Genomic DNA, 14,052 nt, shown 5'->3' with positions numbered 1-14,052 from the left:
AACAATTGTCATGGAATTGGAGGTTTGGGGGTTTGGCTCAGATCTCTTGCTTTGAGGGTGCCCAGTGAATGGTGGCCTGGCATTACCACGCATTTGTTATTTGAACGCTCTTCTAGCTTTCTGATGACATATGTTAGTGTGGAAGGGATGGTTTTGCCCTTGTGATTGAGCGTTATTGAAAGGTTTATGTAGTGTGCAGCCATGGAAGAGTTAATCTGTACAAGTCAACAGTTCAAGTATTTGAGTCTGAAGCCAGCCTATACTTGTGTAATTGCCCTTTATCTACAAAGTTTTAATGACACTCTCAATAGAATTATATTATGCCCAAGGGGATGAATGATAATGTTCTCTATTATAAAATGATAATGGTTTCTCTAAAGTGAACCAGAGATGTATTAAAACCCTAGTTATACAAATAGATTGTAGCTTGCACTTAATTCTTACCCTAATCTAAGAATAATTCGTTCTTATGACATGGCCGTACTCGGTCCTCTCTCTTATGAAGAGATCACTGAAGAAATACATGTTATTGCCAAGTGTGGTAAAGAAACCTGCCGTTTACTCCTATAGAAAACATAGTGGGGTTGGGCTTTAAAGGCATGTCTTAAAGCAAGCAGCCACCTGAAGAAGCACACCAGCTATGTGATCCAAGGATGATAAATAATATAAAACAAATCTGAAGGAGGGAATGGTATCAGAGTTTAAATTACAAGCACCCAATTTGAAGATATCTAGGGATAACAGTGGACACTCTAAACACTTCAGGGTCCCCACAAGGATTAAGCCCCTGGCGAATCCCCGCTGATCACAGTCAAGAGATATGAATAGACTTGCTCTCAGATAGAGAGCATTTCCAAATCAAGATGTCATTAGGGTAAGTGTAACACGTCATCATATGATCTCCCTTTTGGTCCATTTTGGAACTTGCATTGTCCAGTTCTGCTGGTCTTAGACGTCACCCAGTTCTGCTGGTCTCGGGCAAAGGAGGCAATTGTTCATGGAGGCAACAGCCAAGTTTCCATGGTTGAGCATTTAGATTTTTGCCACTTTTTGACGACTGTGACTGGGGTACAAGTATCAGTTTGAGTCTCTTGAGTATACCTAGGAGTGGGATTTTGGTTTACATCCAAGAAGCAAAAATTAAACTGGTTCCCAGACTAAGGTTGGGACATATGGAGGAGTCACGTAAGTAGATAAGTGGTGTCCTTAGGGACCATACATTTTCTGATGCAGTCAAATGCTACCCAGACGCCAACAAGTTAGTGTCCCGTTTCCAGGACCATGAGCAAAGAATTATTCTGTAACTTTTGCCAAGAATGGAGCCATCTAAACTTTTGATCTAAGACCCAGTAGGGTGAGACTGGGTGCAGTAGCGGCAACATTTGAATTATGAAACCAGTTGGAAGCCAAGTGGTTCTTTAAGGATGAATAATGACATGAAGCAACTATTTATCGCTCAAGGAGGGTTTACAGAATTTAGAGACATGACTGGCGGAGACGTTCTTCAACCTTTTAAACATGCTCTATCTTTGTCAGATTCTTAAGTGTCACCCTACCACAAGGAATGACAACATTTTTATTGTGATAAAGTTTTACTAGGCTACCGAAACTCACGGCCATCAAGTCAAATCTAACAGATGCAACCCTTCAGAGTAGAGAAGACCTGCCCTACGGGCTTCCAAGACTGTAAATCTTCATGGGAGTGACCAGCTTAATCCAGAAACCAGCTGGTGGTTTCAAATGGCTGACTTTGTATCTAGCAGTTCAGTGTGTAACCCATTACACCATGACATGCTTATTCATTTATACTGCCTCTGACACAGAGACCATATCATTTGCAAAAGCTAAAATCTTCATGATCTGGCTCTTTGCAGGAAAAACAAAAGAAGTTCGCCATCCTTAAGATGGACTCCTATGTGGGGATCTTGTCTACTAATAAAGCAAACATGCCAAATGATCTGGGCATAAAGCCACCACATCCAGACGTCCGAGTGTCTTCTCAGAGTAGATTCAGACACTGTGAATCAGGTGGGAAAAATTGAGATACCTCATAAAACATTTCTACTTCCAAATGAAACCCAACGGAATATCTTTCAGAGAAGAAGAATCATTATATTAAAAAGAATGTCTGCCAGCCCATACACAAACTTGATAACAGCTTGAAGCATTATGATTTACCAAAGATTTTGGGACTCACGGAAAAGACAAATGCACTAACCTGGAAGAGATTTACGCACTTTAAAAAGGGAGAGTGCAGTAAGTTCCATGACCTTTCAGAAAAGACCTTTGCAGGGAGGGTGAAAACCAAGAAGACTATTGACAATTTTCAAAAGTGTTTGCACAAATGGAAAACTCCTACTTTAAATGAGCAAAATAACAAGGAGGCTATAATTTCTATAATACACATTGATCACCTACCATACCCTGAATATGCTAAACATTTTTAATAGAGAAGATCCCGAAGAGCAAGACTAAGAGGTAGACATAACTTCTCACTTGTCTTTGAAAGCAAAAATAAGTACAATAAATGATTTCAGAAAGTTTTCCCCAGCCCTGACCATTAAATATTAAACCGAATTCTTCTAGCAGCACCCACAAAATTCTGAGTTGAGCAACCGTCACCAAACTGACCCTGGAAGACCGAGAAATCTGCACTAAATAACTAAAGTCCAATATGTCTAAGGATAATACACACAAAGCAGAAGCTTTAAAAATCCATGAAAAATTACATGAGAGGCATGAATGCTTTTTTTTTTAAAGACTCTAGGCTTAGACTGGCTGTAAGGAAACATCATATGGTTATCAATAATGGTTAATATTTTAATACAACTGACATAACCATCTTTCGACTGTGAAGAAATGAGTCCTGGCATAAGTGATCTCTCTTTTCAGAGGAAGAGGTCACAATGGGGCAGAAGAATTTTTATTTTATTAAAGTCATTTTCTTCACATTCTCATAATAGTTATATACACTACTGGATAGAGTTTGCTGTTCTGGCCCAAAGGAGCTGAAACGAGTATAGATCTCTTTGTTGTTGGTGTTAAGTGCCATCGAGTCCGTTCTGACTCACAGTGACCCGAGGTACAAGAGAAGGAAACTGCCCTGTCCTCACCAATGGGCGTGTCTGAGCCCATTGCGGTCGTCGATGTCTCAGTCCATCTCGTTAAGGACATTCCTTTTTTGCGGCCCGTCCAAGCATGATATCCTTCTCCAAGAACTGGTCTCTCCTGAAAAAATCCAAACATATGAGACAAAGTCTCATCTTTCTTGCCTCTGACTAGCATTCTGGCTGTATTTCTTCAAATAGCTCTGTTCGTCTTTTTTGTGTGTGGCAGTTTAGATACTATCAGTACTCTTCCCCAGCACTATAGTTCAAAGGCATCTATTATTCTTCAGTCTTGCTTATTCAACGTCCAATTTTCACATGCACATAAAACAAATAAAAATTCCTTGACTTGGGTTGGGTGTAACTTAGTCCTCAAAGTAATCTTGCTTTCCAAAACCTTAAAGAGATCTTGTGTGCAGATTTATCCAAAGTAATATGTCCTTTAATCTGTTGACTGCTGTTTCCATGACCATTGATTGTGGATCTAAGCAAAACAAAAATCCTTGACAACTTCATTCCTTTCTCAGTTTATCATGATGTTACCTATTGGTCCAATTGTAAGGTTTTTGGTTTTCTTTACGTTGAACTGTAATCCAGACTGAAGGCTGAAATCCTTGATTTTCATCAGCAAGTGTTTCAGGTCCTCTTATTTTCCACAAGCAAAGTGGTTTCATCTGCATATTGCAGGTTGTTAATAAGCCATCCTTGCGTCTTGATGTCATATTCTTTTTCATGTAGCTTCATATGAGCCAGATTCTCTAATTGTTTCCTCAGCATACAGATTGCATGAATAGAGAGAGGATACAACCCTGGTGCCACAGTCCTCTTGCTTTCCACTCTCCCTGCAATGTTTATGACTTTGAATCATGCAGTATTCCTTTGTTCTGTTTACAAAACTGCCTCTTGATCCATGTAGAAGTTCCCCATGAATGCAATGAAGTGTTCTGGAGTTCCCATTCTTCTCAAAGATATCCATAATTTATTATGATTCACACAGTCTGAGTCTTTCACATAGTAAATAAAATGCAAATAAACATCTCGCTGGTATTCAATGCTTTGAGCCAAGATCCATGGACATCAGCAGTGATACAAACCTCTTCTTCTGAATTTGGCCTGAACCTCTTGCAGCTCCATGTGAATTTACTGCAGCAACTATTGTTAGATAATCATCAGCAACATTTTACTTGCAAGTGATATTAATGATACTTATTGAGAACTCTGTTGGGTCACCTTTCTTTGTGATGGGTACACATTTGGATTTCTTCCAGTCAGTTGGCCAAGTATCCATCTTCCAAATGTCCTGGACTAGAAGAATGTGTGTTTCCAATGCCTCATTGGCTTGTTGAAACATTTCAATTTAGGTAATCCCATCAATTCCTAGAGCCATGGCTCTAATTCTTTAGTTTTGGCTCCAGGAGACACTGTGATTTTTTTTGGGTGACTAACTTCCAGGACAGCAGTTCAATACCACTAGATTCTCTGTTGGTGGTAGAAGGTGAAGAGGGGGAGAGAATTGGGATTTTCTTTGCTCCTAAAGAGTTACAACCTTGGAAACTCACAGGGACAGTCCTACCCTGTCCTCTGGGGTCATTATGAGGTGACATTGACTTGATGGCCATGGGTTTGGTTTTGGACTAATATTTCAGGTGGGATATAGAAAAGCTGTACATTGGCTCTTATGCACAAAACACTCTTTTACTTCTTCTTTGCTCTTACCCATATGGCTCTGTGAGGACAGGTTGCTCTGTGGAAGTTTTCTGGAAGGCATCTCTCTGCAACGTTGGTGCTCATGCTTTTCTTTCAGCCCTTCGTGCCCTCTTTCCTGTTCTATGATGACAAGAGTATGGATTATTCATAACTGATCTGTTTGTCACTTTGCTTTCAGCAGAGACGCATGGGCTCCAAAGTTTAAAGTCCTGCCTGTCTTTCATATGGCTGCGATCACATGGGACGATAGAGAAGACTTTGGATTATCTTTTAATTATTGTGCAAGACATATTTTGTTGGTATTCTATCCTACCACTTTAAATAATATTGATTGAATACTTGCATAATTCCAGATGATGTGATTTGAGGCTTAGTAAACAAATAAGCAACTCAACCTTGGAAAGAAATGTAGTGAAAGGAAACACAGAGCTGTACTTTTGATTGAAATAAGACATTATTATTAGATTCACAGTTCTGCTTTTCTTTCACCTTGAATAACACTTAAAATAAGCTTTCTAAATGAGATCTGCACAGTGCCTATTGGTTAGTAAAAGCAGGAACAATGAGAGACGAAAGAAGACCATGAGATTCACCATCTGCTGGTTGCTTCCTCATCACAGGTCACTGAGGGCCTGCATCACACAGAGCAGCCTTAGGCTTCAATGGGTACTTATTTGAATGCTTAGTTTAAATTTGGATCAAAGAACATTGATTAGAGATTCTAAATTATAAGTAAAAGCCTTTTATTAGAATATTATTTTTTATGTAGGTCAACAAAGAAGTGAAAATGAATCCAATTTAAATGTGTGAATCATACTTACACCTCTTTTCTTAGGTCAGGCTTAGAAGATATCAGTGAACTAGTGATGTATGTATATGTATGAACTGTGATAAGAGTTGTATGAGCCCCTAATAAATTGTTAAAAAAAAAGAAAAGAAATAGAGGTTCAGAAGCTGTAAAAGCAGCAAGGTTAAAATAGATGTTATTTTTTAAAAAGGATTATAAAGGTTTAATTAAGAATCTGGAACTAAAAACAAGTATATTATGATTCCTCTTCACTTTTATGTTTATATGTTAGTTTTTTAGTGAAACTCTATTTGTTTGCAGTCAGAGGGATGAGCTGTAGGAAAGATAAGTCATTTATGATTTATTTGAATAAGTTGATACAGAGAGAAGATTCAAATTGTAAAGAATTTTATTTCATTGAATCCACAATCAATACCTACAAAACATCAGTTAAAAATCAAATGATGTATTGAGCATAATTTTATGCAAAATAGTATTTAACCTGTTAAAGAGCAAAGATGTCACTTGGAGAACTAGGGTACGTCTATCTCAAATGATGGTATTTTCAATCTTCCCATATGCTAGCAAAAGCAGGACAATGAATAAGGGACACCAGAGAAAACATGATGCATTTGAATTATGATGTTGAGGAAGAATACTGAATGTAACATGCATTTGTTAGGCTGGGTTCCCCAGAGAAGTTAAACCATTGACATTTATATATGTATATAAAGAGGAAAGCTAGCATCAAGAAAAATGGCTCACCCAGTTGTAGAAGCAGTGAAGTCTAGTTTGGTTCACGTCCCAGTAACAGATAATAAGCTAGAGGCTTTTCCTAACACACTTGGCTGCCAGATCTGAGAACCTGGGAAACCAGGAAGTCAGAAGATCATCTAGGAACCATGAGAATGAAAAAGGACGATGAATCAGGGATCCCATAGTTGGTGGATACAGAGACAGAGTGGCAGATTGATGCTGTCAGGCCACTAATAGCTCCCTGGATCAGTAGGCAATATGGCAGACTGTTGGCACAAGTCCAGAGGACAAGAGGTCAATGCAACAGATACAAGATCCATTCCAGCAAGAAGAGAAAGAGTTCTACCCAGTGTTTATTTCTAGATGTAAAGTAGGCTACACCTTCAAGGAGCCACCATCACGATGACCCGAGGAGGGGATGACCTAGAGTTATTTGAATTATGCTTAGTCACATTATGGGGGAGGCCTTACTGCCCAGTTACTGAGGATTCTGGCCCTGCCAAAATGACACAAAACCCAATTATCTCAATGGCCTTCCAGAAGAATGAACAGTTTTGTCTTGGAAGAAGTACATCCTTAGAAGTTCCTTAGTGTAAAGGCAGTAAGATGTTTTATCTCATGTACTATGGTCATGTTAGACCAGTCCCTGGAAAAAAATAAAGCATCATGCTTGGTAAAGTAGAGGATCAATGACAAAGAGGACTACCATCAATAGAACGAATGGACATACTGACTCCCACATTTAGGCTCAAACATTCAAACAAATTTGAGGATGGCAGAATAGTTCCTGTTTTGTTCTGTTGTATTGAGGGGCACGTTGAGTCCGTACCAACTGCGGGCATCTAACACCAAAAGCATCACATATCCATTCATATGAAATACTATGTTTTTGTTTCTGTTAGTTGCTGGATAGCTGATTTGTAGGCTTGGGGACCCCAAATTAGAGCTTCTTTAGAGTTTTCTTGGCTGTATTCATAACAGAAGCAAACCAAAAGGCCTTTGTTTTTTAATGTGCAACTACTGGGTAGATAGGAATATACAACCTTTAGATTAACTGTTGAGCAAGAACTATTTGCGTCATCTAGGGACCTTTATATGTGTATACAAACACCCAAACCTGCTCTCGCCCGGCCACTGCAACTCACCGTGATCCTATAGAACAGAGTTGATCTACCTCATGGGATTTCTGAAGCTCTACAGCGTTACCAATGGAGACTGCCTTGTCTTGTTGATTACCCAGTGGGTTTGAACTGGTGACTTCTCAATTAGCAGCCAGGTGTTTTAGCAACTGTGCAACTGGATCTCCTATTATGTATATACCCATAACCATCAGGTCAATTCTGACTCAGTGTGAACCTCCATAAGGTTTCCAAAACTATAAATCTTTATGGCCTTATTTTTCTACCGTTGGGTGGCTGGTAGATTTGAACAGTTGATGTTGTGGTTAGCATTCCAATGCCTATCCCACAGTGCCACCAGGACTCCTGGATATGTATATCCCAAACCCACTGCTATCAAGTTGATCCTGACCATGTATAAATTGAACATGTTTTTCAGTTTTGTAAATAATATTTTACATCCTAAAAATATGCCATATCTATGCATCTAATGACACCAGTTGACACAGAAGGATAGTATTTGTTAAGCTGTGCTTCTAATACAATTAAACAGACCGATATGCTTTTTTTACAAACAGTTAACTCCTTTTTATTATTTCGACTGTTTATTACTGGAAGTGGTTGCTGATTTAGATTTCCTCAAGGAGTACAATAAAGATGAGAGATCTTAACAATATCCTTTCGAGATTTAAATTTTAGAACGTAAATTTTATAATATTTAAATTTTAGAACATAAATGTAAAAAGAAAAAATTTTGGTTAGGTTGATGCTATCCTGGGAGGAATTGTAAGTTATTTATCATCCTTCCTGGAGTTGATTACATTAACTGGTTGCACTGAATTAGCAATGCCAAATGGAATCATGTTCATAATTACATAAGCAATTGTTACATTTTCTTCTCTTTCAGTTGATTTATCTTTAGTGAATAAGGATGAAAATGCTATCTATTTCATGGGAAATTCTCTTGGCCTTCAACCCAAAATGGTTAAAACCTATCTGGAAGAAGAATTAGATAAGTGGGCCAAAATGTAAGTATTACATGAGGAAGTATCATTCAACGTTTCATACAAGAATTTTAAAAATCATGTTAGATCGATTGTCCAATATGTATAAATTATATAATTGAATCAAAATATTTTATATCATGGAAAACTCTTAGGGATTATATAGTTCAATAATCTCATTTTATTCACAAATAAGCTGAGAATCTAAAATATAATGTAAGGTTACATGGCAAGTAGTGGTAGAGTGAAGATTAAAATTAAAAACTATTAAAAATACAAGTTTCTATCCTATAATGAGACATCTAAACTATATGTAATCATTTTATTTTTATTGATGTACAAAAGAGTTGATGTTTAAGATTGATTTTAGTTTTTCCATAATTAGTTCTTGGCTAGATAGTATGTATCACCACCATCTGTCTATCAGTTTATTGTATCATGGTAGCTTGCATGTTGCTATCATGTTGGAAGCTATACCACCAGCACTTTCCAGCAAAGTCACCTATGGGTGACAGGTTTCAGTAGAGCTTCTAGACTGAGGAAGAAATGTCATCTAACTTCTGAAATTAGTCAATGAAAACCCTATAGATTACAGCAGAATATTATCAAATATACAGCTAGAAGATGCCACCCCCCACCCCCACCACACACACACAGTTTCGAAGGCATTCACAATAGTGGTTACAATGACTGACTTACACAAACCAATGATAGTTAAACCAGAGCAAGACCAAGTGTCATTTTTATTCTATTGTACATAGGGTGCTATGAATTGGAGCTGAATGGACAGCACATAACAGTAAATTTATTAACATTATATGAAACAGAAATGGCTGAAGGGAGTATATGTCTGTTTTTCTATCTGCACTGCACCTGAGACAAGTTGTACTCCACACATCCAGGCAGCCATTACACCACTAGGAATGAGAAACACACCCATCGGTATCAGTCACTTTGTGTTCATCATCTACAATCTAGCTGGGCCCCCAAGACACTAACAGTTTTTACAAAGTAAAAGCCATTTTTTTTTTTGGTAGAAAGCCACCATTGAACATCAATGACACTACCAAAGAGGAACCATGTGCTCGTCACCAGATTACCTACATTCCTTCTTAGTTCCCTGGATAAGCATCCCATGGTTCAGGCCAGATGCTGGGTTTACATCACCACTACACTTGGCTACCACCATGCTGCTTGTGTAGGGGGGTGGGGGGTGGGGAGTAGGGGTAGAGGTGGGTGGGTAGAACTGTATAACTCCTGAGGCTTCTGCTCTGCTACAGAGCCTTGATGAAACTTAAAGATATCTGCACAAAAGCTCCTTGACATTTTGCCATGGTGTTCCTTCTAAGTCTTTGCTTCTGGCTCTGCCATGTTACTTGGGCTTGTGGGGCTCTTTTGCTACCATGCTAGCTGGTCTTGCATAGGGGGCACACTGGCGCCTCTCTTGGTCTCCATAAGCAAATATTGTAGCTCTATTAGCTTACAAGGCAAATCTTTTGCCCTGGGCACCCAGCTATGCCTTGTTGAGGAAAGACCTTTGTATAGGATTCTACCGGGTCACAGCTACACAGGGGACACTTACCTCTGGCCTGAATGGACAAATGTTGCAGTTGTTTTCCTACTCTAAACTCTAACCATCTTTAGTATATGAATTTTTTTCTGGGTTTTTTGCCACGATTCTAGGTCATTGGTCCAAAGGCCTAGCTAGGTCATAGTCACCTAATTTACATAGTCCTGTATGAGTTTTAGGAGCCCTGGGGACGCAGTGATTGCCAGGTGGACTAACTGCCAAGTTAGTAGTTCAATACCACCAGTCAATCTGCAAGATAAATACGGGGCTTCCTACTCCTGTGAAGAGTTACAGTCTAAGAAACTCACAAGGCAGCTCTATAGGTTCACTATAAGTTGGTATGAACTAGAATGCATTGCGTTTGGATTTTTAAAAATTTTTGTATGAGTTTTATGCAAATTATTTGGGTAATCCCAACCAATAATTTTGTGGTTGTTACAAAATTATGTCTAGAAAGGTTCTATTAAACCAATTCTGTAACATGGGAAAAAAAGATTGAATGAACTAGGAGTATATCTATTTCTAAACAGAATAGAATTTTAAAATAGTTTATTGGCATGCAATTAAAAGATTATACAATATAATTATTGGATTATAAGAATTGTGTAATCATCACCACAATCAATCTCAAGACGTCTTCCTCTTGTATTCATTGGTGTTAGCTACCTGTTTTCCCCCAATCTCCCTTGCCATATCCCTAGGTAATCACCAGCCCAGGTACCGTCACTCTAGATTTACCTCTCTTGGCTTCCTTATACATAAAAATCACACACAGATACACACACAACCAAAAATGACAACGCAAAACAGAAAAACCTCAACCAAAAATAAAGTAAAAATATTAAAAACTAAAACAAATCTAAAATGGGTCAAAAGGGAGATCAAATGATAAGGCGTTACAGTGTGACCTAACTACATTATGTAAACCCATAATGGACTGTACATTGCTATTTTTCTGACAGCAAGGCTGTTCATGCCTCTGGGCAATGGTCAGAGAGGATTCACAAGAGGCTTAATCCACGTCAGAATCCTGGCAATGACCTTCGGTCTTCCATTGCCCTTCATAGATTTCAGCAGACCTAGTGTTCATAATTTAAGCTCTGCTACCTTTCTTTCCATCGGATTTGGATCTTATTATTTACAATCCTTGACTCACAGGCTGAATGGAGTGAATTTATTGAGAAAGATATTCCACTTGTTCTTAGCTACCTTTTCCCTCCGCCTCCTCTGTACTTCTATAAAACCCCCTTTGTTCTTTTAAAAAAAAACATTTTACTTTGAATTAGCATGAAGGTTTACAGAGCAGATCATATTTTTTTTTTAAAGATCATTTTATTGGGGGTCTTACAGCTCTTATCACAATCCATACATCAATTGTATCAAGCATATTTGTCCATATGTTGCCATCATTTCTTAATCATTTGTTTTCTATTTGAGCTCTTGGTATCAGCTCCTCTTTTACCCTCCCTCCCACCCACATGACTCCTTAATTAATTATAAATTATTTTCATATTTTATACCAGCTGCTGTCTCCCATTCCCTGTGGATTCTTCCCCCCACCTTCCTGAGCAGATCATATTTTTACATGCAGTAATTGATATGATATATTCTGGCTCAACTCATCCCTTGCAATGCCCTCAATGTACCATTGCCTCTCTGCTTCCCTCCTATGCTTCCTGTTTCCATTCTATATTCTTTCTCAACTCTCTGAACTTTGGCCTCGATTACATACTGCTCTTTTGATGTTAAATGAAAACTCCTTCATTCTTTAAGTCCAACTTTGTCAGAGAGCAATATAAAGTCCATTATGGGTTTGCATACTGATGAACCGTCCCTCAAAGTCTAGTGCACTAATGGTCACTTGTCTGGCACAAGCAGCTTAGAAGTATCTGGCTTTCATTCGTTTTAAATTCCAAAAGTAGTATAAACATCTTGAGGAACACAACCTAAAATAATATATTTTATATCCCTCCCCAATAATTCTTGATGGTCAAAACCAGATTTTTAAAATTTCCTTAAAACATTTCCTAATTATTTAAAACAATTTTTATTTTATTTTAATTAAAAACTATAGAGCAAAACAGGCTCCAATTTAGCAATTTCTACACATATTGTACAGTGATATTGGTTACATTCCTCACAGTGCATCAACATTCGTATTCCTATTCTAGTTGTTCTGTTCCCCAAAATCTAGTTTCAGTGACACTTCCAGCTTCTATTCCATTGCCATGTGTTAGTCATTATTAACCACTTTGTCTCATGTGTGTGTCTTTTTAAAGGTGTGTAACACCCAAGGGAGATTATTTTGTTTTGTTTTATGAGCTTATCTAAGGAGATACTTTTGATTCAAGGTTACATAGCAACTCAGTGATACAGTTTGAGGGAATTTTCCAGTTTTAATTGGTCCAGGAAATCTGAATATATTCTTGACAATTTCCTGATTATGTTATTCTGATAATTAGTATGAATGACAAACCAAAGCTGAAGGTCAAAGAAAAGTTTCCGAAAGATAAAACCAAACCAGCTAAGAATTATAGAGGCTAGATATTTGACTCTCCTAATTACTAATGATATTTTCTCAAACTTTTAATTTTTAATTTATGTGCTTATTGGTCCATTTTGGACCAGTTTCACTTGTACTGACTAGACTGGTTATGACCAGCATGCTAGTAGATAACACTGCAAAGTTTTTAAATTTTGGCACTTAAGGTAAATTTATAAATTAATGGAAATACGGTATTTGCTAAGCCTGCTGTGACTTCACCTGCATAACTTTTGTGCACATATTACAAAATAAATACCACTACATTTAGAAGCATTTTGCATTGGTTGTTGTTGTTAAGTGCTGTTCAGTTGGCTCTGACCAGTGACCCCTGTGCACAACAGAACAAAGCACTGCACAGTCCTGTGCCATCTTCACAGTCACTCCTATGTGTGAGTCCATTGATGCAGCCACTGTGTCAATCCATCTCATTGAGGGCCTGCCCTTTTTCACCTCCCCTCCACTTTCCCAAACATGATGTCATTCTCCTAGCACTGATCTCTCCTGACAGTTTGTCCAAGGAATCTAAGACTAAGTCTTGCCATCCTTTCCTCCAAGGAGCACTTCTTCCAACACAGATCTGTTTGTCCTTTTAGCAGCCCATGGTATGTTCATTATCTTCTCTGGCACCGAAATTCAAATGTATGTCTTCTATAACTTCCATTTTTCATTCTCCAACTTTCACATGCATATGGTGCAACGGAGAATACCATGGCTTGTGTCAGTCTCACTTTAGTCCTCAAAGTAACATCCTTGCTTTTCAGTTCTCTAAAGAGGTCTTGTAACACAACACATCTTTTGATCTCTTGCCTGTTGCTTCCATGAGCATTGATTGTGGATCCAAGTAAGACAAAATCCTTCACCCTTCAACATTTTCTCCATTAATCATTGGTCCAGTTGTGAGGATTTTGGTCTTCCTCACATTGTGTTTTAAGCCACAGTGAAGGCTATATTTCTTGATCTTCATCAGTAAATGCTTCAATTCCTCCTCACTGTCAGCCAGCAAGGTTGTATCAGTTCCAGACTGCAGGTTGTTAATAAGCCTTCCTCCAAACCTGATGCCACACTCTTCTTCATATGAGCCAGTTTCTCTGATGATTTACTCAACATACAGATGGAACAAGTATGGTGAGAGGATACAACCCTGGCACACACCTGTCCTGATGTTAAACCACGCAGTATTCCCTTGTTCTGCTCTGATAACTGCCTCTTGACTCATGGACAAGTTCCTCAGGAGCACACTGAAGTGCTCTGAAATTCTCCATCTTCTCAAGGTTATCCACAGTTGATTATGGTCAATGAAACACAAGTACATATCTTTCTGATATTCTCTGCTTTGAGCCAAGATCCACCTGACATCAGCAATTATATATATATATATATATATATATAAAATATGCTCTAGCATTTACAAAATGGGGGTCACAGATAAGAAAATGGTTGATATTCATTATTGACATT

At 38.2% G+C, this 14,052-nt stretch overlaps 1 protein-coding gene across 1 annotated transcript in view; it reads left to right on the top strand.

Moving 5' to 3' along the window:
- KYNU (kynureninase) overlaps positions 1-14,052 on the top strand; it is a 123,610-nt gene that overhangs the window by 11,294 nt on the left and 98,264 nt on the right. The window contains exon 2 of the mRNA XM_075529253.1: positions 8,383-8,503. Within this exon, the coding sequence (XP_075385368.1) occupies positions 8,383-8,503 (121 nt within the window). The remainder of the gene's footprint in view (positions 1-8,382; positions 8,504-14,052) is intronic.

This window comes from Tenrec ecaudatus, chromosome 13 (genome assembly GCF_050624435.1).
Source record: "Tenrec ecaudatus isolate mTenEca1 chromosome 13, mTenEca1.hap1, whole genome shotgun sequence".
NCBI lineage: Eukaryota > Metazoa > Chordata > Mammalia > Afrosoricida > Tenrecidae > Tenrec > Tenrec ecaudatus.
The sequence above is the reverse complement of the archived record's forward strand: the minus strand, read 5'-3'. Positions and strand labels throughout refer to the sequence as shown.